The sequence below is a fragment of the Gymnogyps californianus genome, chromosome 2 (assembly GCF_018139145.2).
Source record: "Gymnogyps californianus isolate 813 chromosome 2, ASM1813914v2, whole genome shotgun sequence".
NCBI classification, from domain to species: Eukaryota; Metazoa; Chordata; class Aves; order Accipitriformes; family Cathartidae; genus Gymnogyps; species Gymnogyps californianus.
The window spans coordinates 103,764,977-103,791,463 of NC_059472.1; the positions used below are offsets into that span (position 1 = coordinate 103,764,977).

At 41.9% G+C, this 26,487-nt stretch overlaps 3 protein-coding genes across 3 annotated transcripts; 2 read left to right on the plus strand and 1 right to left on the minus strand.

Moving 5' to 3' along the window:
- Positions 1–112: 112 nt before the first annotated feature.
- Positions 113–8,815, minus strand: TXNL4A (thioredoxin like 4A). The gene is made up of 4 exons (XM_050892678.1): positions 8,794–8,815; positions 8,353–8,526; positions 1,374–1,477; positions 113–674 (listed from the first exon to the last, which is right to left on the minus strand). Exons 2-4 carry the CDS (start codon positions 8,503–8,505, stop codon positions 503–505), a joined length of 429 nt encoding a protein of 142 aa, XP_050748635.1. The 5' UTR covers positions 8,506–8,526; positions 8,794–8,815; the 3' UTR covers positions 113–502.
- Positions 8,816–10,649: 1,834 nt separating this feature from the next.
- LOC127013383 (probable 2-ketogluconate reductase) lies at positions 10,650–18,667 on the plus strand. The gene is made up of 6 exons (XM_050892230.1): positions 10,650–10,693; positions 13,646–14,030; positions 15,276–15,447; positions 16,289–16,467; positions 17,828–17,924; positions 18,325–18,667. The coding sequence occupies exons 2-6, from the start codon at positions 13,649–13,651 to the stop codon at positions 18,479–18,481; spliced, it is 987 nt and encodes a 328-aa protein (XP_050748187.1). The 5' UTR covers positions 10,650–10,693; positions 13,646–13,648; the 3' UTR covers positions 18,482–18,667.
- A 1,606-nt stretch (positions 18,668–20,273) lies between these two features.
- On the plus strand, positions 20,274–26,208 carry LOC127013663 (probable 2-ketogluconate reductase). The gene is made up of 5 exons (XM_050892638.1): positions 20,274–20,655; positions 22,400–22,571; positions 24,644–24,822; positions 25,039–25,135; positions 26,052–26,208. Exons 1-5 carry the CDS (start codon positions 20,274–20,276, stop codon positions 26,206–26,208), a joined length of 987 nt encoding a protein of 328 aa, XP_050748595.1.
- The last annotated feature ends 279 nt before the right edge of the window (positions 26,209–26,487 follow it).

Consider the following 26,487-nt stretch of genomic DNA (forward strand, 5'->3'; position numbering starts at 1 on the left):
CAAGGAAATCCTGACAGAAGTGATAAGCCTTCATCTTCAACATTATGACTTTGCATCCAATTACATTTGTTTTCATTCTCAAATTTAATTAGCTAAAGAAAATCAAGGTGAATATGTGGAACTCACTTTATTCTTTTAAAAAAGCTATAGTATAGTTTTCACAGATACTTGTGTAACAAAAGCAAACAAAAACAGTTGAAGCGTTTTTCTGCAAACAGGCTTTTGGTGTACAAAAATACATAATACCAAAAGGACAACAAAGAGTAAAGTCTTTAAAAAATAAAAAACAACTCAAAATTCAGCTACAGTATTACTGCAGTCAGACAGTTCCAGGCTTCGTGTCTTCTACTTTTCCAAATGGAATTCAAACCTTTTAAATAATTCAAAATATGCTCAAAGTTGAAGGATTTGTAGGTTTTTTCTTTTAATATATATATGTACACACATACACAAGAATAAATTTAAGTGGATGTAGGTTTAAAAAGGCAGCTCCAAAGAAATGTCAGTATCTGTATTTAGTGGAATAATCTTTTGGCGATACCACCAAACCTCGACCTTTGCGGGCTCCTCTATAAACAGTTTCTATAATGTCAATCATCTCTTGCTTATCTTCCATTGCCCAGTTGATCTTGTTGTTATTACCTGTACCTAAATCAATCATGATGTGTTTGTTCCTTTAAAGGGAGAGAAAAAAACCCAGACAAGTTAATACAGTATTATAATTCAGAAAGAAACTTTATATCCCCCACAAGAATGCTTTGTAGGATTCAAAAGAAGCCCTTATAACATAAATAGGTTTGCAAAATAAGCCTCAGAGTATCCACTCCTGTCACTCAAGTTGACATTTTACTGCCTATTTCTAAAGCTGGAATAAAGACTGCAAACATGCCCCCAAGATTGCTACTCAGTGCAATTATCCTTCAGCATATTCCTCATTGTTTGTATTTCTTTCCCACTACTGTCTAACACCAGAGAGACTTCCACGCTTGTCAGCAGCACATTTTATCTCATCAATGTAGACGCCTTAGCTCCAAAAAAATCTTAATACTTTGGGTATATCTTTAAAGCAAGTTTGACAAGCTTGACTGCCATCTTACTGCAGTATTCTATACAGGGAGTTTCAGATTTAAAACTAAAACCAATGGATAATAAAAACAGTTTTCACTATTACTAATTTGTACTCTATTATCAAAGCGCTGTTACTAGACTAATTGGAAAACAAGCCGTTTTCTGATTTAATCAGTTTACTCTTTTGTAGAGCAATGAAAATATAAGCATCAGTATGCTAATATGCATTTAGAAATGATCTACTGAGACACTGTATTTGACACACAAAAAATTTAACTGAGTTACATTCTAGAACCATCATGTACCTGAAGAAAAACATGACAGTACAGGGATCGTACAACTCATACATCTTGTTGAAGTCTGGTACTTCAGTGATATCCACAAGATAAATAACAGCAAAGTTTTTTACCTAAACAGAAGAAAACAGGAAATATAAAAGCAGTATGTATTACCAAGCCTTTGATTATTTGTATTACTGATTAAAAGACATAAGCTTTCATTATTGCAACATCTATTTTCCAAAATATTAAGTCATAAAATCACAGTAAACAGTCTTGCCATTCTTTTTAACCACAATGACCAATTAACATGGAAAATATTTTTATATATAGCCAAGATGCTCATTTCACATCCAGTATCAGCTGGAAAGATACTATGCTAAATCAACATCCAGAGAAACAAATGCCCTTTATATACAACTGAGACGTCACAGTGACACACACAGCTCTAAACAAGTAGAGTAACTGCTTTGTGTAAGCCAAGCTGACACATTTTGCCTCTGTTGTCAGCTGCTTATAGACTTCAGAAAATTAATGATCTAAAAATGCCCTGGTGCCTGCCTCCAAGCATTTTTTTTTCCCCTCTAAACCATCTGTTTAACAAGGTTCATTAAATGAAAATAAAAATGATAATTTAATAATAAAAACTGATAGCTTTTGAGAGGTGTAAAGCTAAAACAGGAGCTTAAAAATTTAATTGATAGTGAAAAAAAGACCTTGATGAGAAGCTATTCTCTGGGCAATTCTGGTAAAACAGGCTTTCATTTTGCAGAGTTACTGAGTTAAATGCACAAGAATCCCTTCCCTTTAATGTCATAGTTAATGTCTTCATTCCTGAAGGAAAGCCATGTCACATTTTCATTTCCTAGATGTAGTATATTTAACCTTAAGTGGAATTAGGGGAAGTTTTAGTTTCTAAACTTAGCTCATACATGTACAGTAGAAATTAACACACACACAAGCATTAAAATATAAGTCAGTAGGCATCTAAATTACACAAACCGTTAACTGTAAGGTATATTATCAAATACTCGTGCATTATACCATGAACACAGAACCTTACCCCCCCCCCATCCTTACAAATACAATTTTGGTCCTTCCCGTTTGACTACACAAAATTACCAGTCTGAGGTTAACACATGCGGTCTAAGATTTATGACAAACTTACTGTTTGTCACAGTACTTCCCACTTGTTAATTTTGCTATGAAATGTCTGGAAATGCTATGGTGAGTATAATTTCTGCTTGATGTAAAGATGTTTTATTTTAGTCCACAAAACAGAATTAGACTGTACCAGAAACGTATTATATATGGTGTAGCCTGTACTTAAAACATCCTAGCAGGCACTTTAATTGAGAAAGTATGGAGATGTTTGTTTATAAAAAAACAGAAGCGCACAGTAAATAAATTTTGATGGACTTCTGCTTAAAGACAGTTTCTAAATTATAAAAAATAATCACACTTCAAAGACATAAATAAGTATTACTACCAAAGAAAGTAAAATTTGTTCTGGACTGAAACAGCATTTAAATAGTTTTTACTGTGCTTTTATGGAGCCAGTTATAATCCTAGACTCTATCAATAATCTAATGAAAACATCCCATTTAAGCCATATTCCAAAACAGGCAAGAGGTAAAGCCTTGAAAACCCAAGTTAGTCATAATATCAAACTCTAACACCTCTGAAGTGTTCATTCATGCCCATTTCAATTTTATATGAAAGACTTCTAAGAAACTTAATGGGATGTTCAGAGTCAACAATTTAGCTGAGAAGTGACTGAAGTTACTCCCTGGTTAGCCTTAGGAGGCAAAAGACAGTTGTGGTTTTTTGGGGGTTGGGTTTTTTGTTTTGTTTTTTTTTTTTTAAAAAACCAACAAAAAACCTGAGGAGCCATTTTCATTTTCTCCTATCATTTCTTCTTCCATCATGCTGGCATTTTTAGCATCAGCAGCACAGCTTCACCATGTGGGGAAATTTCTACAACACATTCTGCAATTCCAACAAACCAAACATAATCTTCGAACAATTATTTAATTTGGAGATTAGAAAATAATTTTAAGTTAAACCAAGCATTAACACAACATTCTTAGGACCTGCTTTGTTCACTGACAGATTAGTCCAAGGAGATTATATGTTGCACCAGAAGACCTCTACAAAAGCACTGCTAAACCAAAATTTTACTTCCAAGAACTGTGTACTCCACATAGTACTGGAACAACAAAACTTTTAAAGTTAGTTTTACATTATATAGATTTAATTTAGTTGAGCTGTTGCAGAACCAGAAATGCTTGTCACTAGCAATGAATATCAACAGCCTAAGATTTTAGAAAAGAGAACCAGACTATTCAAGTCTTAAATAAGTTATTACATAAATCTTACTCAAAAGGACTGGATCATTCAGATCACCTTTGCACAGCATATATGCAAGTTATCACCATAATCCAAGTATCTCAGACATTAACTGAATCTTCCTTCTCTCCTACCTGCTTTTATAGAAGTGAAACTGATAACAGTCGCCTGCTCAAAAGCTTGTATGAAGTCTAAAGCAGACCTCAAAGCTAGATACGGACTCTCAAATTTGAATTCAGAACTTCAGAAGTGGTTCTATTCTTTCCCTCTTGCCTTCTTAATTTCAAATCTGACAAGATTACCAAACTAAAACCACTTAGCTTGCAAGTACATTGAATAAGGATGTGTTTAGTTGAGTTTGGACACTGGCTGCCAAGGTTGCCCGTGACATGGGCTTTGCCATGCAACACTCCAATATATGTAGCAGCAGGAGGCTGGGATTCAGGCCTAAGAATGAACTAGATAAAAAACATGGGTAAGAGGCTAAATATTGAAAGGTGATGCAGAAGCACTGCAGCGGCCATAATATCTACTGTTTAGTGGCCATGCCAGACTGGGCAGGCTTGTCACCAAGAGGCATTTTATTTCAACACATGACAAGCCCTGAAGAACTACTCAAATGTCTCTCTCTGCACAGTACTGACCAGTTTTACAGCCTGAAGAAGCACTTACTGTCTCAGACACAATGCTGGAACCAAGATACAGCAGTACAGAGCAGCATCTGAGCTGGCTTCACACACGGCTGGCTCTAATTGACAAGGCTTTAGCTTAGGCTTCATTTTAAGCAAAAGCAATTGAAGTATTTCTGGATTTAGGCTGGTATGGATGCAGGAGTTGATCTGTACTTGAGCTAGTAAGTCTGTGGAGACAAACCAAAGAACTTCTCCCCATCCATTGGGACGTGAATACATTCCCCAGACAGAGCTGCCAGTTCAAAAACTACATTCCTATATAGAACAAGCTTCACTATCACTTCAAGGCAGTGGTTGCTAAGAAGTTCTCCTTCTGACTTTTGAGTTATTACTGGGGATACAGTATGGAGACCTCAGAACAAGAATTAAATACAACTCTGAGCAAGCAAACCACACTAAATAAAAGCAGTTGCAGTTGTAACAATTGAGACCACACTAAGGTTGTTAATGTAAACCAAAATTTTACTGTTCAGACAATACGCAAAAAATCTTGTGGTATTTTAGAAGTTGAACACATAACAACACAAGTTTATTCTGAAAGTACTTAACCTCATAACATACACTAAAATATAGTAAATTTGTTGCAGTATGTCAGCTGCTTTCTGAAAAAAAACCAAAAAACCCCAACCCTCTAGTGATAGACGTCCTTTTGGACAGCTCCACACTTGTTCAACACCTGAAGATAAAAACATTTTCAGAAGAAAAGCAAGACAGATATTAACTTTTGAATGTATTTATTTCTGACACTCTGACTTCTTTTATCCATCTTTCAGTTCAAAAATTTCTCAGTCTTACCAGGCCATTATGGCTGGTGTCCATAGGGACAGGATGGGTTAGGAAACTAAAAGTCAAACAGCAGCATGGTTTAAAAATTTTACCAGATTTACTTTCATGGGTTGCGCTTCAATTTTGGTTGGGGTTTTTTCTTCTTAATTACTGTAGCTTCACAGATTGGTCTATGTTACTCAACACGCATATACAAAACCCGAAAGTACATTACTGCCTAGCCACAGTTACAGACTATTTTAATACTGCACAGAACTGTATCTGCTTGGGTGGACTACTATTAAATCTTTAAACGGAACAGCTTAAGACTATAAAGCAGCAGAATCTATAGGCCCTTAACATCAGATACAGATTCTGTATCCTATCTTGATCAAGACCATACACTCAGCTGGTAAATAGGAAACACAGATGTAGGAAAAATCATATGCCAGATGAAATAAATCTTATTTGTCCTCTGAAGTTCTCCCTCCTGGCTTTCTTCATGAACAATGTCATTCCAAAAAAAATTAATGCATTCCTACAACATGAGATTACCACAGCAATATGATCAATAACTAGAAAGAATGGCAACAATCGTGAAGTTTCTTTAAATTTCTGTTAGGGGTAAATAATACTCCTTTTTTTTTTTTTTTTGTTAAGATTTCAGCTCCCTTTAAGAAGCAAATCTCACAGCCATGCGTTACCTTACGGCCCAAAGTGCATACAGCAAATATCTACGGAAATCTGAGACAAGATCTAAGATTCCATCTTCTCATCTTCCTAACCAGTTTCTAGACAATGTGTTTTATGTTTAGATGCCTTTATGGACAAGGAAATCACAGGAACTGAGACTAGCTTTGGCAACAAATCATTCAAGTTGAAGGCGGCTAGCAGACTTGCATTACTGATCTGAAAGAGGCTGCAAACACAGTAAGTACAAACTTGAAAGTCTGTATTGTCAATATTTATTTGAAATTTTTTTCTTGCTAATTATGCTGTAAGTTTAGGTGATAAATTTCTAGGGGAAAAGAGAAACAGTATACTGCTGAGAGCAATGCTTACAGCTAATAATTTTGAAAATTATACGCATGAGTAAATGGATTAGCTTTGCTCAACTTTAATTACAAACACCAGTAACTATAACACCAAATGATTTTTTTTATAGCTCTCTCTTCCCCCCCCCCCTTTTCCTCTCTCTCTTTTCATGTAACCTTAACAGAAAGGCAGAGGTACAAGGAATGTTTGAGCAAAAGCCACAGCTATTCACACTTCTGATTACGGTTAAATAAATGCAAAACATGTGAACAATCCTCCCTAAACTCACATTGACCCAATACAACCTATTGGTTAAAGTGACCTGGTGTCACAAGGGGTTACCTGATTTACAGTATTCAGTCCTAGACAAATCATGGTTTTAAAATATTTCTTAAAAAAGGGGTATTAAAGTAATTTAGCAGCCAAAGCCCTGTATTTCAGGGGATGGGTTTTTATAATTGTGAGCCTTCTTTAAAAAAAAAAAAAAAGTGTAGTTTTAAAAAAGGTGTTCCAGAGGAATTCTGCGAAACTCAATTCTTAGATGTTTGGTTGAAACCCCGACAAAGTAAAAATCTAACCTCTTACAATTAACATTTGTTTTGAAACTCAGTGAAACCTTGCTTCTTTTTCCATGTAACACTGGGGAAAAAAAACAGTCAACTGTAAGTGGAGTACACTTCAGTGAAAATAATCTGCTTTGTATTTTCATATAGTGTTCAGGTCTCTTTTCCCCCAAAAGGATTCAAACTGAAAAAAATCCTGTTTTCATATTATAGAGTACAGATAAATATTACTGCTCCCCCAAAATATGCTGCAGACTAAACGAATATTGCACCATGGTAACAAATGTAAAATATGGCTACATTTTCTTCAAATGTAGCGTGCAATTACAGCATGTTAACATTCTGTATTATTCTCTAGTATAAACACCTGTACAATTGGAACTTTTACTCACTCTTTAAAACAGCAGAGATCCAAACATGGCTTGTAACAAGAGGATGAGGAAGGATCTCCCCCTTTAATTTGCCATTTCTGCAGAGGGAGATTTTTAAATAAGAAGTTACATTGTTCTTTCTTCCCCCAGTCACCCCTAACTGCCAATATGTCTGCCAAATTGCCAAGCATCCTGCCAAAAGTCGATACTAACAGTATCTGAGCATAAGACACTCCCACCATGTTAAACACAAAACGACTAAATTACTCCATGTCGCAACTCCTTACTGTATTCTACTATGTCTTAACATTGGCTGTAGGTATAGATCTTTCATTGTAGAAATTTTAGAGACAGAAACTCATTTATTTAAAAATAATATTAAAAGAGAAATGAGTACACCACGAAAAGAACTCTGTATCAAGTTATGCAATACGCACACAATTTTAGCCGAGTCCTTTTCCTACCCAAGTTACCGTTTCTGGTTCAGATTTTTTTGCTTCATTTTCTATGTGGTTCAGTTAAAGAAGTGTGGTCAATTTTCTACATCTATCACTACGCAAAACCTTTACCAAATACAAGAAAAGGTAAATTGTAGCTGATTCTGTGTGTTAACAGCCTAATTTTTCTTCAATATCTATCTTTCTTGAGTGACCAGCTGTCAGCAGGCATTCAGTTTCCATCTGAAAACTGCTTCAGAGTTTGGCTCCTAAAATTTAATTCAGCCCATGCAACTCAATGGAATGCCATCTGCCTCCACAAATAATATCATTCATAGATTAATCAACACCATCCTGTACATTTTAGGATCTCACCATTTTTAAGAGTCAAAATGAAAGTAACTTTTCAAGTTATTCAAATGGAAATCTGAAGCTACTATACATTCTGATTGTGAAGTGACAGTGCTGCATTACCTACAGCCACAGCAGCCCTACTACCAAGCACTTTTTTCTGCTTGAATGCTGACATTCACTAAATGATGGATTACTAACAGGCAGCGATTTTGATTTCAGAACTTGCAACACTCTTTTCACCCCATTAAATACTACAAACATCAGGGTAGCTGATGACTTTAGGAGACACTCACGAAAGCAAACCACACAGCTTTTTTGCTGCCTCCTAAAGCAGGAATACCTCTCCAGAAACCGCGTTATAACCTGCCTCAGGCTTCGTATTCACCATTTGAAACACTGAGCGCAGAAAGCGACCGTCTCACGTTACAGCTCCAGTTTACCTTCTCAGCAATGCTGTATAAGACTTCATCCATTTTCATGCAGGTCGGGTCCCAGTCGTGCCCAAAGCGGATGACCACGACTCGATCCTCCTCCGAGAGGATGGCCTGGTCCACCTGCCAGCCGTTGTGCAAGTGCGGCAACATGTACGACATCCTGAAGGGCGGGTGGCGGGCCTGCGGGACGACAGCAACCACCCGGGAGCTGACAGCCCGGCCTGCCTTCGCACGGCGCCGCCAGCCCCCCACGGCGGCTGCACCCCCACACCCCCACCCCCCGCAGGCCCAAGGCCAGCGGTTAGCGGCCGCGGCCTGCCGTGGCGCAGCGATGCTGTCAAGTCGCCGGGCCCTTGCGAGGCGCCGGCGGCCACCAGGCGCCGGGTCCCAGGCGCCAAGGCCGAGCCCCCCCTGCCCCGCCCCTGCCCCATCCCGTCCCCGCCGCACCCCGTGGGCGCCCTTCTCTCGGCGAAACGGGGCAACGGAGCCACGGCGTGAGAGGAAGCGGAAGTGAGGAAATACGTTCGCACGGCCGGGCACACCGCTGGGAAACGCACTTCCGCCTTGCGGGGGGGGGGGGGGGGGGGGGGGAGGGTGTCTCTCAGTGGGCGGGGCAGAGCGCGCCGAAGGGGCGGGGAAGGCCGCTTGGACCATACCAAGTGTGAAGGCGGGCGGGGAGGGGTGGAAGAACAGCTTGGACCGTACCAAGCGGGGGAGGGGGGGGCGAGGTAGCAGAGGTCCGGGTGCGGTGTCACTGCTCCGCGCCAGGGGAGTGACATGGCGGGGCCTGCGAGAGACCCCTGCGTCAGGGCTGGGGCCAGGCAGCGGCGTTGTCCTCTCAGGCGTCTCTGTGCCCCCATCCCACCCACTGTGGAGCCAGACCCAAGCAAGGGGGCCTGGGCTGGGGCCTGGCTCCTGGGCAACGGCCAAGGTGGCAACCAAAATGGCAGGTGGCCCTGTGGGGGTGGCCCTGCTGCCCGAGAAGCCAGGTGCACCCAAATGGGTGGGCAGGTTGTGCTGCCTGCCTGCTGGCCGGGGCTGCAGGCATCTCCCCTCGCAAGTGGGACGTGGAGCCATGCCGCGGTGGTCAGTGCAGCTGGCCCAAGTGGTGCTGCTGGGTGGCACCGGAGGATGAAACAGAGGTCACCACAGCCCAAATCTCCGAATCTCTGCTACTGACCACTCTACGGATGTTAAAAAACTCCCTGTGCCTCCATTGGATTTGATCAAGGAGATACTGCAACAGAGAGTGCAGCGGCATGCATCTCCTGGTTATGGGAGAATTTGTCAATGTATTAACCCACAGCAATGAGCATCTTCTTGCTTGAGCTAGTGCTAGCTGTGGCTTGAGTGCTGTGTGAAAATACAGGTATGTTTGAATCAGCTGGGTCCCAACCGCATATCCACCTTCTGTGTTTCTTTCTGATGCACCCTACACCCAGAACTAACCCTGCCGGTGGGAGCTGCACTGCCCAGCCTCGGCAGTAGTCGCACGTCGGTACCGTTATGCTCTCTCATCTCTCGCAATCAAAACGCCAGCGCATGAACACACTGGGTAAATGTTTCAGTTGAAGCGATCAGCGGTGAAATCAGGACATTCCAGCATTAGGTTTCAGAATTGAGCTGGCCATTGAGGGGCCAGCCATTGAGATCCCAGGCCAATCTTTTTGCTTCCTGAAAGGCTTATATATCGTTCTACACTGTACACTCATTTAAAAGGTTAGCTTGCAGCAGACAGGGAGAAAAGTGTATTTTCCACTATAAAAAAAAATCCACGCAAGCTTGAGCTCAGGCTGTGGGAACAGCAGCGTGAGTTTGTACCCAATGACTTTGCCCCAGAATTGCGGAGCTCTCCAACAACTATCAAAGCCCTCGCTTTGCGGTATCTCCTTTCCAGAAAATCCAGTGCCGGGAGCGTGAGGAGGAGAGGAAGGCAGTCTCGTCCCATGGCAGACAAAAGCACTCTGGCTTCAGCCGTCCCCGCAGAAGCGGGCGGTGACCACCACCCCCCCCCGCCCGGCGGACCGCGATCCCCCCCGCCCGGCGGACCGCAGCCAGGCCGTGCCGGAGCTTCCCTGCAAGCGCTCGGCCACTTGACCGGAGACCTCGCCGCGCACCGGCGGCTGGCAGGGCAGGAGTTAAGCGGCAGCCCGGCCGACGCCACCCCGCCGCCGGAGCTGGGCGCAGGCCCCGCCGGGCCAGCTGCCGGGCCTGGGGCGGGGGTTGCCGGGGGCGGGAGCGGGTGGGGCTGGCGGGTGAGCCGGAGCTGTGAGCGGTAGGATCGAGCTGTGGAAGAGACATCGTCGGAAAGAAACCAGGCCTGGTTAATTCTGTGGTTGTTATTCAGGTAATTAGTTTTCTCCTATAGGGAATTTAGTGGGAGGAATTTATCCTGGATAACGCATGCTGTTAACTTTAATTTAAAACAGAGCTAGGAAAAATTATGTAGGTTTATTTTGCTACGATTTGGCTAAGTCCAAAGTGGTACAGCAGTGCCGGTCAACGAATGTGCAAGTAAGTAGTGAGTCAGGCTCCACAAAAGAAATAAGGCCAGCTTCAGTTAGCACTGAAGTTAATACTTAAATGTAGTCCTTTTTATTTGCCCGCTTGTCTCAGTCTGAGTCATGTTTTCAAAGTTTTCTCTGCAGTGCGAGGACCAGAACTTAGTACCCATAGATTGTATCAACGTGTTACATATGATTATAGATGTGTACATACATGGAAGCAGATAATCTTATGTAAACAGAAAACGTGAGGAGAGACAGCTTTAAAAAAAAAAAAAAGGCGAGCATTAGCGATACTGCAGATGATACTAGTCCAAAACCAAAATTGTCATATTCTTAACAGGTGTTACATTTATCACACTGGACAAGACATCTGATAACTGAATAATTATGTTCAGGAGCAAAGCATTCAGTCTGTTAAAACCGGTTCCCTTGATGTCTGGCCAGTCAAACTTGGCTTATAAATTTATTCATCCAGCTACTGCTTCTCATGGACATCGCTGTCACAGGAGAAGTGTGGATTACAGACAGAGGTACAAGACGTGCCCATGTAGTGCTGGAGGACAAACAATAAGTGCTCCTCAGACCAAGGTTGGTATCTGGAGAGCCCCCTTCCCTCTCCAAGGTTCCTGTAAGTGTTTTTAGTTTACTGCTATCAATATGATTTTTTAAGATTGTACCTGGTACTAGCAGAACCCCAGTTCTTGAACCAAAGCTGCAGTCTATTAATGGTTCATGTGCACATCAAACATGGCCGAAATTGTGGCAGACTCAGCATGTCCACACTAATGAAAAGATTAATTACATGCAACTAACCTGTTCCTAGTGCAGCAGCTGGTTTGTTTAAAGCTAAACCAGCTCTCGCTGTGCTGCACTGTGGCTTCCTCATGGATCACCTTTCTGCTTATGAAGTTTAGGAGGTGCTTCTAAAATGAATGCAGATCTGACTCTGACCTTTGTGAGTGGTGTATTGTAATGGAGGAGGAAGTGGTGATGAAAGCAAATTGTGTAATACAGTGCTGCCTTACTGGCATCTGCCACTCAGTTGATCATATCTGGCGCCCAGTTTTCCATCACTTAACAGCATAAGGTTTAGTTGCCATCCAGTCTAAGTTGCTGCAGGAGCATGAGGTTGCGATCATCAAGAAGCTGGACAACGCTGTCACAATATGACATCAAAACTTGTCTTTTATTCTATGCGTCATTCATTCTGGAGGACAAATCTAGTTTATCCTTCTGAGGTCATGTTGTATGATACTCTAAGAAATATACAGACTACAGCTGGGGAAATTTGCACAATTTTCACAACCATATGGGGCTGGCAGGGTTCAAAATACTTCAGTTGGCAAGAAATAGATTAGATATATTTAAGAACGCAGTATTCCTTTGCAATATGGTTGCACTGTTAATCTCATTGCTTTGTTTGCTGCTGTTCAGAACCAGTTAGTGTTACCAGAGACACTGTTCGTGGTGAACTGCAGACCTGTCCTAACATGGAGGACCCTTCTAGCCCATGTGCAGCAGCAGACTGGAACTGAGGCAGAAGTGCAGGTCAAGGCCAGAATAAAGCAGTATTACTGGTGTCGAGATTGTAAGCATTTAATAGATGCTGTTGGGATAAGCCTGAGTTTGCTCAGGACAAGGGTAAATACGGTTTGACAGAAACTTCCAATCTGCATTGACGCCTTTTTATCACAGGTTTGAATTCTGGTTACTCACTGAAGGCTTGTGTGAGAGGACTGAAGCAGCAGGAAATCTCTGCCCAGCACTGTGTGCCCAGAATAAATCAGCATACTGCTGTGGAAAATTGTTCTGATTCAGTTAGCACGTCAGGTTTCCTGGACCCAAGTCTAGGACACAGTATGGGATAGAGACCTAAAGCGAGTGGAGCACAGCAAACAGAATTGTAGGAAATTAGACACAGCGGTTGTTAAGACATGCAGCAAATCTTCAGCTACCATTTTTGTCAATAAGGGCTGCCTCTAATTAGGCGTATGGCTCTCTGTGGAGCCCCTGTCTTATTGCAGGATGCAATACATTTGCATGAGTGTTGCAGAGAGGACTGGGCTCAAAACTGCCTGGGCAGGGGAAAAATTCTAGCATGAAGGACTGTGTTGTCAGTGGAACTTACAGTATCACCTCTAGTGCTCTTCCCCACTGGTTCAGCATGTAGGCATGGGTGTGCTAAAGTTTGCAGGAGGTAAGTTCAGGTACAGATCTGGATGTTTAAAACACTGAAGGCAAGCAGTGCAGCAGCTGTCCAAGGATGGCCCTTCATTGTGTAAATTTGTTAGACCTAAACCATTCCTGACAGATGTTTGTCAGACCCATCTGAGCCTCAGTGCCTCCCTACACTACCTGCAGCTTCACCAACCATAATCAATAAGCAAGAAACTTTAAGTAACTTTCTAGCACCCTCTGTTTCATACCACTGCTTATAGAAATGAATTTGTGAATAAGGTTGAGAAGCTACCAGATTTGTATGAAAACAATATTGATTCAGGACTAAAATGAAACTATTCAAGAAGAACACCTTGTAGGACTGGATTTAGATCTAAGGGGGTGGATATTCCTTGGTGTTATAGTCTGAATCAGCACTTAGTGAAAATACTGGGAAGTTGTCTAATGTACCACGCTAGTACCAAGTGACTGTGGATTTATTCTGTATCATTAAAAGCAGTACTGAGTTCCATCAGTTTCCTGTTTTACAGATGTGAATTTAAATTATCACTACAACATCACTCCTTTAAGGGTGTTCTAAACAAAAGACTATTTCTTCTATTCCCCTGTTGCAGGTCATGGCAGAAGAAGAGTTGCCGGGCGTTTTGATTCTGGGTATAGGAGGAACTCATGGTGTGCTAGAAAACCTTGCAGCACTTTTGGAGAAACACTTTCGCCTTATCACCATGAAGGAGTTTCTTGAAAACAAAAAAGAAATGAGCAAAAAAATCCAATCTGTTTTCGTGTTTGAGTGCAGGCCAACTATTGACCGGGAGCTTCTAGAAAGCCTGCCTAATTTAAAGGTAATTGGAAACTCTGGGGTTGGAGTCGATCACTTAGACTTGAAAATGATTTCTGACTTTGGCGTAAAAGTCACCAACACCCCACATGCCGTGGCGGACCCAACAGCAGACATAGGAATGGCCTTGATGCTGGCCTCTGCCAGAAGACTAGTGGAAGGTAATGTTTTAAATTTTCCTGGACCTTAGCTACTTCTTTGGCATATCTCACTTCTACTATGATACAGATGATCTGTCTGAATCAATATTTGGGATGGTTTTACAGCGAAAAAAATTTCTGAGGACTCCATTTTCAGAGACCTCTGGTTTTCCTATGTCCCGCTTCTTTTTAAGGCAATGGTGACAAGAGTACGACCTTTGTCTAAATTATGCACTTTAAAGTCACTTGTGATATCATGTTTGGAATAATGTCTGGGGCTTAATTCTCCTCTGGCTGTTCACTGGGTGGGTTGTTTATAGCTGTAAAAACTGAATATAAAATGCATCCAAATCAAATGTCACCGCTTCTCCATTTCCCTTGCAACAAGTGTTAGGAGCTACAGGAAGGTACAAAGCATTAATGGCAATGTCCCCATCTCTAGAGCAGTAATTAGTGTAACTCTTCATTTGTTTCCTGCTTCTGTGAAGAGTTTGTCTAAATCAATGGGTTGTATTTCCAGAAGAGCATCAGCATTATTATTGAAATAGCTGATAATCCTTTTGACAAAGTTATTCCAAACTGTACCACCAACATTAGTTTGTGTCCTTAAAGGTAGGTCCTTTCCCCACATGCCCTTGCTACGCAATGCCTTTCAGGGGAAGGAAGGTGTCAGTAGAGACTATCACAAGAAATTGCCTCTGTCTTCAGGGACTCATAGTCTTTCCGTCACTGCTGCTCCACCCCTGAGCATGAAATAACACCGCTTTCCCCCTGATGTTTTGTCACTGTTGCATCTTGCTGAACCTCAAGTTCTTTGTAGAATAGCTCCTAGAGATCCCTGGCTGAGCTGGAATTTGCAACCTTCACCCCCTCTCAAGCAGTGGGGCTGCTTTGGGTTGTGATCCAGGAGAGAAATGGTGAGATTTACCCCAGCTAAAAAAAAGTGAAGTCAATGCTTGCGGGGTGTTCAAAGAAGCTATTTTTGAACTTCCAAGAAAATACTCCAGCCACGGAAGAGTTAATTGAGGAGCCATTCCTCCCAGCACAGTACCCACCCACTCGGGAGCCCCCCTGTGTTACTGCCTCCAGCCCTGGCTGCAGGGAATGGCACCATCCAGGCCCTTCTATAAACTGGTCAAAATTAGCAGGGATGTTTTGTAAGGGGTGCTCCAGAGTCCCACTGCTGTGATGGTGAAAAACTTTTTCTTTCCCCCAAACCTACGTTTATGGTGGGTTTATACCCATTTAGCATGTATTTCCATTCAGGCTGCCAGACTGCGGTTTCTCCAGACACAAAGTATTTTGCTGTTGACTGGCTGGGAGTGGAAGTAACCAGAGCGACACTTGGGATCATCGGGATGGGCAGCATTGGGTACAAAGTGGCTCAGAGAGCCAGAGCCTTCGATATGAGGATCCTGTACCATAACAGGAACCGGAGGTAAAAACATCTGGTTTCTGCATGTAATTAGTCAGGGGGCAGTGACAGAAACCACAGCTCTGCTCTGTGTCCCCCGTCTTCCTAGGCACTTGTGACAGTTGTAAGCAGCAAGAGGAGCACCAGCATGCCGCCGCTTCCTCGCTTTGGCTCCCTACTGCTCCCCTTGGGAAGCAGCTCCCCCTCACCTCCTGCACTCGCTCTGCCCTGGTTAGCTCCTAGCAGTTTGGAACAAGGGCCGTGTAACCTTTCTGAAGATGTTGTCCAAGCAAACCAGGCCTTGTGCCCTCATTGTGTCCCCTGTCCTGCCAGACTCTTCCTCAGGCTTCTGGCAGCATCCCTGGCCCACCCAGCCAGTCACCCCTCTCCTCAACCCAGCCAGATCACTCATCACACCGGCATCAATGACAAGGGTCTTAACCTCTCTTAGTTTTATAGTTCCCTTTCTTTCAGACTTCACTTCCCCTTCATTCCTTTTCCACCCCAAGTCCTAACTCACATGTCAGGCAAGGAGAGACGCTACAGGGATTGGCGTAGACACAGGAGAGAATAGTGGGGTCTGACTGCATCCCCAACCTCCTATACCTAATATTGCCTACGTGCTTTGCTTTCACACATACATCACTCCTTCAGTGTCCCACCACTCCTCTAGCCTCTTGCTCCCTCTAGCCCACATCCTTCCCGCCTCCCTTCCACCATCTGTACCTATCGATGTCTTTTCTTTACCTTGGCCTCAAACCTCTTGATCTCCATGCTGTTCCAGATCCCTCCTAGGGTTGTTTGATTGTTAAAGCCAGTTAGAAATAGTTGTGTCAATTTGGGGGTGTGTGCATTTTTCCTTCAGAAGAAAGGAGGAGGAAGAGGCAGTTGGTGCCCACTACTGCAAGAAGATGGAAGACTTGCTGCAGCAAGCTGACTTTGTTATGTTGGTTGTGAACCTGACTCCTGAGACTCACAAACTGATTGGGAAAAAGGAGCTGGGGCTGATGAAACCCACAGCTACTCTTATAAACATCAGCCGAGGTAGGGCAATCTAAAAGCACTGTTTGTGGCTCCACAGTTAAGGTTGTGTTTTGTCTGATTATGTTGACATTCCCCCCTCCAGCCTCAGTCTGTGATATCCCTGTGTTGTTTGAGTCATGAAGTAGCTGGCAGTCTACAAATGAATGACTTATCATAGATTAGATGCTATGTGTTCAAAGGTCCCATGGAATTTAGGGATTGTCGTGGTTTAACCCCAGCCAGCAACTAAGCACCACGCAGCCGCTCCCTCACTCCTCCCCCCTCCCAGTGGGATGAGGAGGAGAACTGGGAAAAAAGGTAAAACTCATGAGTTGAGATAAGAAAGGTTTAGTAACTAAAGTAAAATATACTAACAATAATAATAATGGAATATAATAATAATAATAATAGTAATGAAAAGGAATAGAACAAAAAAAGGAAAAAAAAAAGAAAAAAAAGAAATAAAACCCAAGGAAAAAAAAAAAACAGTGATGCACAATGCAATTGCTCACCACCCGCTGACTGATGCCCAAGCAGTGATCCTCCCCTCCCGGCCAACTCCCCACCATTTATATACTGAGCATGACGTTCCATGGTATGGAATAGCCCTTTGGCTAGTTCGGGTCAACTGTCCTGGCTATGCTCCCTCCCAGCTTCTTGCACACCTGCTTGCTGGCAGAGCATGGGAAACTGAAAAATGCTTAACTTAGGATAAGCACTACTTAGCAACAACTAAAACATCAGTGTGTTATCAACATTATTCTCACACTAAATCCAAAACACACCGTGCCAACTACTAAGAAGAAAATTAACTCTATCCCAGCCAAAACCAGGACAGGGATGCTCAGCAGATGTTCTGTTCTCTTTAGCCTTATCCTAAAGACAGGTTTTTTTAGTGGAAATAACTGAAAGGTTTATCATCACCGATGATGAATGGGGTACAAGGAAAAACATAAGTTTCATTTGGAACAGCTATGTAGAAAAGAAACCTCACATGGGATTACAGATCTGTTGGCACTGAACAAGCATATGAGATTATAGTTTCAGTAAACAAAGCAGAGATAAAAGATTGGAAGGCTTGAAGAGATTAAATGATTTGTCTATTATAATACAGTAAGTCAGTGTCAAAATGAGGAAAAGACTGAAACCAGTCACATCCCAGGAAAAGCCTTATGCAGTGGACCATAATCCTCCTCTAATTAAGGATTAATAAATAAAATCTCTGTTTTGTTTGGTTAATGGTTATTAGAAAGACATTCTACTTTCTAACAAGATGAAGATCCTGTAATTTTTCTCACTACACCCTTGAGACCTTTCCCCACTCCCAGGTAAAAACGTGTGCGTTAACTCGTCACGACAGCAAGATTTCATTTCAATGCAGGTGCAGTTATTGATCAAGATGCATTGGTAGAAGCTCTCCAGAATAAGGTTATTAGGGCTGCCGCTTTGGACGTGACATACCCTGAGCCTCTGCCAAGGTAAAGAAACCTGTTTTCCATTCTATTAATCTGAAATGTTTTAAACTGTGTGCGAAAGTGTGCTCATAATCTTGATCTCCATGGGGAGTCTCTCTCACTGTTAAGGGGCAAAACCTCAGCCTGTCTCGCACAATCATAAATAAATGGCAGACTATTTGCCTTTCCCACCGCTGTCAGTTCTTTGCCAGCCTAACTGACAGGCAAGGCAACGAGACCAATAGAGAGGAAGAAGAAATGGGTAAGCGAGCTTCCCACAGCTTTCTGCTGGTTCTGTGCTTGTGGCTCTTTTATCTCAACATGCCTTTGCTGTTTCCTGAGGTTCAGTTCTTAACAACTAGCATGGGATAGCTGCAGAGTAAATTCCCTGTGTAATACATTCTGTTCTTTCTGTTTCTTACAGAGATCATCCTTTATTAAAATTAAATAACATCATCATAACCCCTCACATTGGAACCGCAACAGTCCAAGCCATCCGTATGATGGCAGAAGAAGCAATAGCAAATATGCTGGCTGTTCTCAATGGCCAACCCATTCCAAGTGAAGTGTTTCCCAAATGATGTGTGCCAGATATCACTAAATCTCATATGTATGGGAAGGCACTATTTCTTACAGTACCACTTTTAAACTAAAAAAAAGCAACCTGTTCCTGCACTGCTCTTGTTGTCATGATACTGCAAAGCTGTCATCTCGCTAGACTTGATCTGTACTGTTATTTACAATTCTGAAAAATAAAGTGGAACTAATAAAAGGGATTTGTTTGAAGATTTTAAACTGAGCAGTTATGCACTTTGATATCTTCAGTCCATTATTTCAATGAATACCTGTGTTCTGTTCCCAGTACTTGCTGCTACATAATGATAAGCAAGTACAGCAAGCAGTTTGTGTAACACTCTCAAATATATTAAAGGTGAATTGAGCATTAATTCCCCACAGAAATTTAGCTGTATCCTGAAACACTTTTCAGCCAATATTGCAATATTCTATTTTTATATCAAAACACTGAAGAAAGCAGACTCCTTTGAAATGATCGTAGGCCTAAGGTTTTCTTAATGTAAGAAGAACTCTGTTTCATCTACATGTTAAAGCAAAGCAAAGCCAATCATTGAAAAAGTATCTTTGATTTTCCTGAGGGGATCCTTTGAAAACCAAAGTAAATCCCAAGAGATTTAGTTCCTCCATGCAGACAAAAATGATGCTTTTATCTTGACTGGCCATGAAACAACGGTGTATCTACCACTGAAATCATATGGGTGAGGGCACAGCCTAAAGCAAAATTAGTGATCAGTCCTAACTTGCAGCCCAGGGCCAAGCTTTTTCTTACATTCTCTTTCCTATGAGCAAGCAACAAAGTCAGAAAATCCAGTAAAATGTTTGTCACCTCCATAAAATCAGGAAGCCTTTCCATTATTTTGCAATACGGTTAGGCTTCTTGAAGGGATCGTAAAATGAAGTTTTAGCACAGGAAGTGTAGACAGGCCAAGGGTTAGACATTCAGATGCAAATAGTGAAATACTACTAACAAGACAACAGCAAGTATTGCTATAGGAGATTCCAAGATCTTCAGCCCTTGAACAGCTCTCCCTGCAGCTCTTCCCAAAATTCCTATGGAAAATCAAAGGTAGCTGTAAATAGTCTATTAAAAAAAAAAAAAAAAAGAGCCGTCGATTCACAGACCCTCTGTGGATCACAAACAGATGGTCAGTGATTCCTGCAAAAACCCCCCATGTTTTAATTTGAGTGCATAAGTCCTTCTTGGAAAACACTTGCTTAAGCATCTATTATTTTGTTAACTTATGATAGCCTCAGGAGAAGGCACTGCAGTTAAGTCACTAGTGTCTCTTCAGGACAGAAGGCTGCAATGAAGTATTTAAAAATTAACCTGGTAACTCAAAGTTCATGATGAAGCTGTGCAATTTATTTTCACAAACTAGATTTGGTTCAACATTTTTCTAAACTACTTAGACATGGTAATTCGTGACTTAAGGGTAGGGAAGGAGATTTATTGCACCACACTATTGATGGTCTGAAACTAAGTAATTAATAAGAAATAATTGTGTGTTATGAGCCTGATGGCAGTGATATGAAACTTTACAGACCATGAGGGACAGAACTTGTTCAGACTTGATTACATGAATACCTCTGTGTGTGTGTGTGTATAATTGGTAGTATACTTAAAAGAGCTGCTTTCTTGTCTTAGTTTGTTTACCTCCCTATCTAAATATGTGGTTTATAAGATCTCTTGTCATAGGTGTCATGAAACAGGACAATGACAGTGATTATTCTTTAAAATGTCTGGAAATAATTATGTCTTTCTTCTGGCACTTTGTGTCTTTCTTCTTTGTGCAGATCATGGGAGGAGGAGAGCTACCTGGGTTTTTGGTAAATGAAATCGGTGGCATACATGGGATATTGCATGGCCATGTGGCGTTCCTGAAGAAACATTTCTACCTCATCACTATGAAGGAATTTCTTGAAAACAGAAAGCATATCAGTAAAAAGGTCCAAGCAATCTATTTGTGGTGGCACAAACCAGTCATTGACCAAGAGCTCCTCCAGAGCCTGCCAAACTTGAAAGTGATTGCGAATTCAGGAGTAGGGATGGATCACCTGGATCTGAAACTTATAGCTAGCTTTGGTGTGAAGATGGCTAATGCTCCACGTGCTGTTTCCAGCAGCACGGCAGATACTGGTATGGCTTTGCTGCTGGCAGCTGCTAGAAGACTAGTGGAAGGTAACATCTCCATTCTTTTGTGGCTTCTAAAAATCATACAAGATTTACCTACCATTAACTTGACTTTTCCCAGAGTTATCTGTAGCGCACAGTTTCACATAAAATGTGAAAATCTAAATATGTTGGGTTGGCAAATAGAATAATTGATATTCTCATATATTTTATATATCATAAATATATCTAAATTATTACATTATACATAACATACATTTCAACCAGGTATAAATAAAATCATATGAGTTTAGTTTTCACAGGTCACCAGTCTGGGTTGAAAATACTTGAGCAGAATCTAATCACATATACAATTCAAATACAACTTTTTGCTTTATGGAACAAGCGGTCTTAGAAGCTGGAATTTAATTTTTAGAATAAATACGGCTGTAGACTTAGTTTAACAGTTTCAGATGAACAACACACTGAAGTGTGCTTCCTACATTGGAAAACTTTAAATCTCATTACCTTCTTCAGCAGTGCATTTTCAGTGACTATGACATTTGGCTGACATAAGACGTGCTTCTTGATGTGACAGCGTTACAGTGCTATTGACCAAAAGTGCGGGATGCCACAGATGATTGCTGCAGCTACAAGCTGGCAGAAGAAATTAGAGTGTGGGAGGCAACAATGGAGCAGAATAAGGGTATATGCTGAAAGCTGGGGCTGACAGAGGCATGGGCATATTCTCAGGGACTGAAATGGATTGGTGCAGAATTGAGGAATTTAAGGGGCATTAGAGAGCAACAAGGCAGCCTGCTCCAGTTTCTGCTAGTAGCATGCTTTCTAGTTTCTTCCACAATTTTTTCTTGCCATTTCCCCAAATAGACCTACCCTTGGCTTGGTTAGAATGCCTCCTGCTTCAGGAAAAGATCCTCCAGATTTATCCTATTAAATTTACCTGCCTTTGATTTGCCAGCTGTACCACAGGATTCATAGAAACTCAAAGGACAGTTGTCTTCCCCTAAATCTGTTTCTACCTCACAAGGAGGAGACAGATTAAAAGGGAGATTAATTTCTTGTTCGCATCTACATAAACTATCCCTGGTGGCATTTCTGATAGCTCTGCCCTGGCATGACTGAGTTTTATCCTGAGGCATTTTTTGATACTTTCACAATATTCTGCTTATGTTTTAGAAGAGCTGTCAATATCAGAAGACTGAAATATCAGAAGCCTGTCACTTTGCTAGCAGACTAATAAGTGCTGTCTCTGTGCATATAAGTGTATTTTCTGTGTTGTGGAACTATCCAAAATTTTGCAGGTTTAACAGGTAATTATGGAAATTACCGAGTAGTGATTTTTAAAGAAGTCACACTTTTTTCTTTCCAAGGAGAGTGGCAGAGGTGAACAGGAAACCTGTTCTCATTCTAAATAGCAAAACCAACATCTGGTGTTATTCTCCACATGACATTTCCAAACTCTGCAGTGTTACTGGCAATAATTATTTTGATTGTTGATGCAGAACATGGCAATATTTATATGAGTCTAAAGCAGTAAAAGGATATTTAGGGGAGGTTACATCAAAAGGCTTTTTGTAGTATGGTGAGAATAAATGGGAATGTCACATACATGTGGCAGGGAAAGATGATATATTAGGGAGTCACCTAGGACATTACAAAAACCACTGCTATTTAAAATTGTGTGTTTGTAACTGTTAAAAGTGTGCTATAGTAGCAGAAGCCCAGACGCTTTTGCCTTGTTCCTCTGTGTTGGACCCCATTCATTTCTTATATTGGAGTGTTTTTCTTGCAGGCTATCACATTGCAATTTCTTCAGGTATGGAGTACTGCGAAGCTGATTTTCTGGGAGTTGAAGTTACTGGAGCTACTCTGGGGATCATTGGCATGGGCAGCATTGGGTATAAGATTGCTCTGAGAGCCAAAGCGTTTGAAATGAACATTTTGTACCACAACAGGACATGGAGGTAAAGATACGTCTTGACCCTAATTACAGCAGAAACTCCCTTTTAGATAGTCAGTATTTCTTTTTCAAGGAATTATTTCAGGAATATGAAATGAGGGAATAGGGCCAAGATTAAAACAAAAGGAAAAAAAAGAACGGTTGCCTCAAATCAGTCTTGTAAGGAATTACTTGGTGATTAAACACTTGGAAACTTAATTTAAGTTTTATATTAGAAATTCCAAGGTTTCCTGGAGATGTGAGCAGGAAAAGGAAAATCAAGCTTATACCTTTTTTATTCTTATCATATCTTACTATAGTGACACATAACTCTACCTTTTGTTTATTTTTCCCCATATTTTGAAGTTCAGGAGTGATCTTGTTGAAACTCTGAATGACTGGAGAACTAGGAAACATATACTTGGCACAACATGAAAATTGATTAACTTGAGAGCTGTTCTTGAGAAAACCTTGTTTCTCTTCAAACCAGTAGGAGTTTTGCCAAATATTTAACTGGATTTCACCCTTTATTTCTAGCCCCTCCTAACTTGTGTATCTGGGAATCTGATCCTTGTTAGAGATTCAGCACAGGGGCTCTTCACTGTAAAGGTGAGCAAGATCCCCATGTACAACTCCAGGCCGTTGCAATCAGGCAAGGTGCAGCCAACAAGTGGAACAAATGTTTACTGCAATAAACCATGATCTACCCTGAGAGAACTTTACTCCTCCCTGACTGAAGGGAGAAGCTGCAGTGCTAGTACATGTAGCTTTCAGTGATTTTTTCCATATGCAGACTGCAGAAGGAGGGTTACTGCTCTAGCTAGCCCTAACCAAATCACAAGGGTGGATGAGGCCAGAAATTTCTAGCCTTGCTTGGCATTCCTGTTACTTCAGAAATTATAAAAACAGCTGAGCAAACTCACGTTAAAAAAAGTTCTAGTGAACACTCTCCTTAAGATCTTTCAGAATTTCTTCATGAACCACAAAAAAGAGAAAATAAGGCACAAATCCTTTTTTTTTCCCCTGTGGATCATCACTAACTGCCTCTGTTTAATATTTCTCAGTCTTTAATATTTATGTAAGAGTGCTGTGATGAATAATCAATATGCAGTGTAACAGAAATTAAAAACCTGCTTATTTTGAAGTACATTTACACTTCAAGCTTGTGTGCTGAAGCGAGATACACTCTGCATGCTGCAAAACTGGCTGTAGTTCCATTCTGTTCTTTACCCACTTAATCTCTAGTTGTTGACCTGGGCACTGAAAGAAAAAAATGAAATGCATGCGTTAGGAGACACATGGTCCAAAGTTACACTGAAGTTATTTTCTTAGCGTGACTTCTTTCTTTATTTCTAGATTGGGGAGGAGATGATAATTCCAAGCCATTCTCTTGCAATCAGGAGCAGAAGTTTGTACACACAATCTCCTGTCATTGCTTCTTTAGTTCCCAAAGTTCAGGCAGCTAAATTTACAAAGAACAGGAGAAATGGCAAGTATTCTTTTTTATTGTGAAAAGTTCAAACTAAAAATCTCTCTCTACTTTGGTAACTTTTTGTGTTGAACACTTTATTTTGTGAAAGTCCTGGGGCAGCCAGGAGCCTGCCAAAGAGCTGCCTTGCTGATTCCACTCATGAGAAAACGACAGGCTCGCTGGAGGATGCCAACAGGATGAGGACCACCGGCACGCTCAGAGCTCCCATGGATGAGTTCTGGTGAATACCACTACTCTGGTTTGAGTGATTACTGCATCCTGTGAGGTGCACCTTCTCCGCAGGGGATTCTGAAGAATGGACCATGTGCTGCCATCTGTTCCAGTGCTTAGCCTTAGTCCACTTGCAGACTTTAAAAGAAGCCCCTGGACCCTGCACTGCAGTGGCTGAGAGGCAGGCATGCAATCCATCCCCTGCTGTAGGGCTTGAAGCCTTCCAGAAGGGCCTAAACAGCCAGCTGAGACTAAATTCACCTTTCTTTGCCACATGTTTGCTACAGGAATGTGATAATCAGATCCTTTAGTTTGTATACCAGTGACATCATTGAAGAAAATATTTTCATGACTGATGCCCTGAAACATAGTGTGATCCTTGTTTTCCCCACCAGGAAAGAGAAAGAGGAGCAAGCTGTCGGCACCACTTACTGCAAAAAGATAGACAACTTGCTCCAGCGCGCAGATTTTGTGACGGTGGTGGTGAGCCTGACACCTGAGACACACAAGCTGATTGGGAAAAGAGAGATGGAGCTGATGAAACCCACAGCTACTCTTATTAACATCAGCCGAGGTACCATCCAGAACTGTTGACTGGCCTGACGAGAAAGTATGAGCCAGCTCCTGTGGTGTTACACGCAGCACCATGCTGCATCCACCGCGCAGCTGGTGCATACACCGAGGACAGATCAGGCATGGCGAAAATTCCTCTCTCTGCCCTTCTGTTCTCTTTTCACTCTCAGATCATTACCTGCAAATGGCACTGAGAGACACTCTTATTCCAAACCAGGTGCAGTAGTTGACCAAGAGGCGCTGGTGACAACTCTGCAGACTGGTGTTATCAGGGCCGCAGCTTTGGACGTCACCTACCCGGAACCACTGCCCAGGTTGCCATCTCTGCTTATTTCTCAGAAACGATGCGTGAGACCTGCCAGGGGCAGGAAGCATCCCTGCAGCAGGCAGGGATCTGGCAGAGGCAGCCCCACCTGCCCCTGGGGTGGAGGTTTGTGTAAAACTGCCATGAATACGAATGGGATGCAGCCCAGATGCTGCCTCTGATTAACAGGCCAAAGGGAAGCCTGGGCGCCAGGAAACAGCAGGAGGGGCCTTGTGCGCCGAGGGGAGCATTAAACCCCCTCCACAGAATCACCATATGCAGCTGCAGCAGTGCTTCACTTACAAATTGCTTTATCTGAAGGTGCAACTTGCCGTGAATGGGTGGAAGCTGCTTGAGTCATCCCTTCTTAGACCTGCTGCATTGCCCCGAGGTTTCCCTCCCCACAGGCTTGTTTCCCCAATACAAGGCTGAAGTACTGCAGATGTCTTGGGCCCAGAGGCTACTTAGCTTCTGTAAAAAGACACCTCTACCAGAATGGTGCCTCATGGAGTTAACTGTGCTGGCTGCATTTTGGGTTGGGGGGAGTTTGGTCTTGTTATGTCTGTGTGCCGGGACATCACTGTCCGTTATCTGAGCCTACACACATAATACAGCTCAGAGCATTGTGTAGAGTTAATGTGTCAGGAGGGCTTAATCCTCTCCTCTGTCATAGTTCAAATTGCTGCCTAATGGCAAAAGTCTGTTTCTGGACAAAAGAGCACAGTATAAACTCTTACATGTCCTTTTAATGTCCAAAATTTACTTGAACACAGGTGATTGGGTTCTGTGGATGTAGAGTGGGACTTGTAAAGTTATATTAAATTAACTTTATATTTAAATACAGTGCAAAAGCCAAAGTAGAACTCCTCTTTATTTGGACGGACAACGGTAGGTAACTTAACTATCTCTTTTTTCCTTTCTTCCAGAGATCATACGTTGTTAAAATTAAAGAATGTCATAATAACGCCTCACCTCGGCATTAAAACAGACAAGGCCACCTACATGATAATAGAGGAAGCAGTTGAAAACATACTAGCAGCTCTTAATGGTCTCCCCATATCCAGTGAAGTGCTCCCTAGCTGATGTGCAAAAGGATATCACAGCTCTCTTTCTATTCTTCTATTCACCCCCATCAGCTCTAAAGGTGTTTATTCTTATGTTTTCCCCATTAAGAGAAACCTATTCCAAGTGGGCACGGAAAGCTCTGGCTTGGTATCACATGTCATTAAAAACCAGCTTTTACATTTTAATTTCCTTGCAAACTGGAGGTATACATTACTTTTCACTTCCAACCATAGATAGATGCACGCAGGCTTTAAGTGGCTCTGGGAAAAACAACTTCTGATTGCCAATGCACTTCTT

What these genes read in the sequence shown, in the direction of transcription:
- TXNL4A (XM_050892678.1), bottom strand. Translation starts at nt 8,505, where the DNA reads ATGTCGTACATGTTGCCGCACTTGCACAACGGCTGGCAGGTGGACCAG. An exon ending in TATACAGCATTGCTGAGAAG is followed by an intron (nt 1,478 to 8,352) that starts GTAAACTGGAGC and finishes TCTTCTGTTTAG; the next exon opens with GTAAAAAACTTTGCTGTTAT. An exon ending in ACTGTCATGTTTTTCTTCAG is followed by an intron (nt 675 to 1,373) that starts GTACATGATGGT and finishes CTCCCTTTAAAG; the next exon opens with GAACAAACACATCATGATTG.
- LOC127013383 (XM_050892230.1), top strand. Translation starts at nt 13,649, where the DNA reads ATGGCAGAAGAAGAGTTGCCGGGCGTTTTGATTCTGGGTATAGGAGGA. An exon ending in TACCATAACAGGAACCGGAG is followed by an intron (nt 15,448 to 16,288) that starts GTAAAAACATCT and finishes TTTTTCCTTCAG; the next exon opens with AAGAAAGGAGGAGGAAGAGG. An exon ending in TACCCTGAGCCTCTGCCAAG is followed by an intron (nt 17,925 to 18,324) that starts GTAAAGAAACCT and finishes TGTTTCTTACAG; the next exon opens with AGATCATCCTTTATTAAAAT.
- LOC127013663 (XM_050892638.1), top strand. Translation starts at nt 20,274, where the DNA reads ATGGGAGGAGGAGAGCTACCTGGGTTTTTGGTAAATGAAATCGGTGGC. An exon ending in TACCACAACAGGACATGGAG is followed by an intron (nt 22,572 to 24,643) that starts GTAAAGATACGT and finishes TTTCCCCACCAG; the next exon opens with GAAAGAGAAAGAGGAGCAAG. An exon ending in TACCCGGAACCACTGCCCAG is followed by an intron (nt 25,136 to 26,051) that starts GTTGCCATCTCT and finishes CCTTTCTTCCAG; the next exon opens with AGATCATACGTTGTTAAAAT.